This window comes from Gossypium arboreum, chromosome 12 (assembly GCF_025698485.1).
Source record: "Gossypium arboreum isolate Shixiya-1 chromosome 12, ASM2569848v2, whole genome shotgun sequence".
NCBI classification, from domain to species: domain Eukaryota; kingdom Viridiplantae; phylum Streptophyta; class Magnoliopsida; order Malvales; family Malvaceae; genus Gossypium; species Gossypium arboreum.
The window spans coordinates 8,525,443-8,528,698 of record NC_069081.1 but is presented as its reverse complement, the minus strand read 5'-3'; the positions used below and the strand labels follow the sequence as shown (position 1 = coordinate 8,528,698).

The window sequence follows — 3,256 nt, the reverse complement described above, 5'->3', positions numbered from 1 at the left end:
TACATCCCTAAATCAACATGCCAAATATTGTTAAAGAAATATTTTGTTTTATTGATTTTTTTTTGTCAACAAACAACTGCAGCAGAATATTTCTAGGTAAATTAGATTGAAAATATAAAGAAAAACAGAGAAGAGTTGCATGGGTGGATAGATGTTTCCAATACAAGAAATTCAAAAAATTAAGAAATAATGTCAAACAAAATTACAACCGCCTTGAATTTGGAACAACTCCAGTCCAATCTGAAATCTAGCTTCGTCTTCCTTGTTCAAGGAACAATTACGAGTGCAAGACATAGTTTGGAATTGACCCGAAATGATCACACTTGAATCACATCACCTACCTTCAAGTCATTACCTTCTACCACGGATTTCCACCCAGTTACTAAGACATAGAGGGAGCTGAAACGGCCTGTTGGCTTTGGCATGTCCCATATTCTCAAACTCATGTCCCTGGTTTTCAAACATGGCTCAATCACCAATGCTTCTATCCCCTCCTTGCTGCTTTGTTTCAGCTCTTCATCTGTAAGAAACTCGACCTCGACTTGATTCATGGGTATGGAGAGACGTCCGTGGTGCTTGCTCAAATCAGTTTTGTAGAGTGCCTTTTGTATAATTAGTTTCTCGTCGCTTCCATCCATGCATTTGATCATCTCTTTGAACCTTTGGGGCAAACAGGGTTGAGCCCCAAAAGTAGCCTCGTGCTTGAGCTTTTTCCTTTTCTGTTTCGGCATCGGCTGCTTTGCTCTACTTGACTCAACCCTTTCTTTTCGTTTCTTTGAAGAACCAGCTGGAGGCTGGTTCGTAATCACGTCTTCGTCGATGGCAGCAATTATAACATCAGTTCCAAATATTCTCACAGTTGTATAGTTTGTGGGTCGGGTATCAACGCCAGACGAGTTGTTGTCGTCAATTTTGTTCAACCCTTGTTTCAGTTTCAGTCTCATCGTTTCTTCGTCCAACCTCTCTACCAAGGCAGCCGCATCTAGCAAGCACTGGAAGGGACTCCGATCTTCATCATTTTCCTTTAAACCCATCGTTTCTTCTTTTCTTGACTACGTACAATGCAGTGAAAAGGGCAGAGAAGAAGAAGCAGAAGCTCTATAAAAAGTGAAATAAACCATTCTCACCAACATGAGAATTCCTATTTCTTTTGGAGTTTGAAAATTAAGTTTTCCTATACCTACAAGGATTCTCAGATCGTTTTTCAACTTATAGTAAAATTGGAAAACCCAAATAAAATAAAATAAAAATCCCACTTATACACTAACAAAGATAAATTTACTAGTGTAGATTAAAAAAAAAAGAAAAAAATATTTACAAGATTAAATAGTTTTGTATAAGCTGAAATTTGTAATAAAGGAAGACTTAGCTTTATCTTCAACCTAATAATTTTGAACTAATTCAGTTTGACATAATATTTATTCGGTTAAATTTCTCAATTAGTCCCTATACTTTACCAAAATTTTAGATTTAGTCCTTTTATTTTTCTAATTGGTCAACTTTAGTTGAAATTTTACTCCTAACCCAAACAATAACAGTTAAATCCATTCGATTACTAGCCATTTACTATGCGTGTAGTCTCGGTACAAGCCAATGGATACTAATTGGGCTAAATATAAATAATTAAATTGAACTTGATTTGAGTTAAATTTAGATTAATTAAATAATTAAATTGAATTTGGTGTAGCCGAAGATGACTTGATTTGAGTTAAATTTAGACTAATTAATTAATTGTGAGAGGCTAAGGTAAATGTGGTGGAAATTTTACATTAGTTTGCTTATATTAAAGTTTATTTAATTCGGATCGCTATAAATTGATTTGGTAGATTAATTCAATCATAGTTATGTTTAGATTAATTTTTATATATTAAAGCTAATTTATTTTAGTCGATACATATAGACATGGTGTAAGATAATTAGTGTTCGAATAATGATTAAATTGAAAATATGTTTAAACTAGATATACAATCAAATTAATTTCACTAATTGGAATAATTAAATTTTGTTTAAAGATTAAAACCACACTAATAGCCATGGAGTTGATAACTTATAGTTGTTTCTAATGAATTCGTATGTTTTTCTCTATTGAAGCCAAAGAGTTAGGCGAATTGTTGAAAGTGAAGGTCGTCGAGGATTTCTCGCATCTAAGCATTAAATGCTTAGAAAATTCGATTTGTGACCATTGAATTTTGATCGACTTATTTTGTGGTCAATTTAATTGCTTGATATTTTAAAATTATTTTGTGATTCTTTGCATTCTAAATTTATTTTGCAAAGTAATTGATTTAATGCTATTTTTCTTCGATGATTAAGTGAAGCTCTATTTAAATTGCTATTTTTATTAAATGATAGAAATGCTTGATAAAACTAGTGAGAAATTCTTCGCGTATAGTCGGCATGTCGTAGTGTGGGTGTTTCCATCATTTCTTATTTGTGCGTACTGCTTGTATAAGCTGAAATTTGTAATAAAGTAAGACTTAGCCTTATCTTCAACGTAATAATTTTGAACTAATTCAGTTTGACTTAAAATTTATTCGGTTAAATTTCTCTATTAGTCCCTATATTTTATTGAAATTTTAGATTTAGTCCTTGTATTTTTCTAATTGGTCAACTTTAGTTGAAATTTTTCTAATGAGACATATGCCTATACATCCCTAAATCAACACATTTTACATGCTTGATTGATGTAAATTGTGATAAGTTTTATAATTTATAAATGACCGTTCTTGAATACTAACTATTATCACAACAAAGGCAAGTGCACCTATCGAACAGTAGTATAGCTTATGGCAAGACTAGAATGTCGAACCCAAAGGAACTAAAAGTACTAGTATTAACTTTCTTTTTATTATCTAGCCTAAAAATAAAGGGATTTGTTTTATCTAAACTAATTACTAAACTAAGAATGCACAGAAAGTGAATTGGGGAAATAACTTTTGGGAAAACTAAATGATTTAGACAATACCTAAGGAAATATCCACCTAGACTTCACTTGTTATTGACTCTGAATTAGACGATTTATTCATTTGACCTGATCCGTAGAAACCCCTAATTTATATTATTATCTCTCTCGAGACTAACAACGTCTAACCCTAGGTTGATTAATTGAAATCTCTTTCCTATTAAAACCGCTAGTGTTGCATTAACTCGATCTGTGGATTCCCTTATTAGGTTTCACCCTAATTCGAAAAAATTATGTCACCCTATCTCTAGGCGTGCATTCAACTCCGCTTAATTATGTTAGATATACTATTAG

The 3,256-nt window shown here is 32.3% G+C and overlaps 1 protein-coding gene across 1 annotated transcript; it reads right to left on the bottom strand.

Annotated features, from left to right (window-relative positions):
- Positions 1-317: 317 nt before the first annotated feature.
- LOC108484756 (putative B3 domain-containing protein At3g24850) lies at positions 318-1,034 on the bottom strand. Its single transcript, XM_017788658.2, has one exon. The coding sequence runs from the start codon at positions 1,032-1,034 to the stop codon at positions 318-320; it is 717 nt and encodes a 238-aa protein (XP_017644147.2).
- Positions 1,035-3,256: the final 2,222 nt, after the last annotated feature.

Coding starts and splice junctions, on each gene's coding strand:
- LOC108484756 (XM_017788658.2), bottom strand. CDS start 1,034: ATGGGTTTAAAGGAAAATGATGAAGATCGGAGTCCCTTCCAGTGCTTG.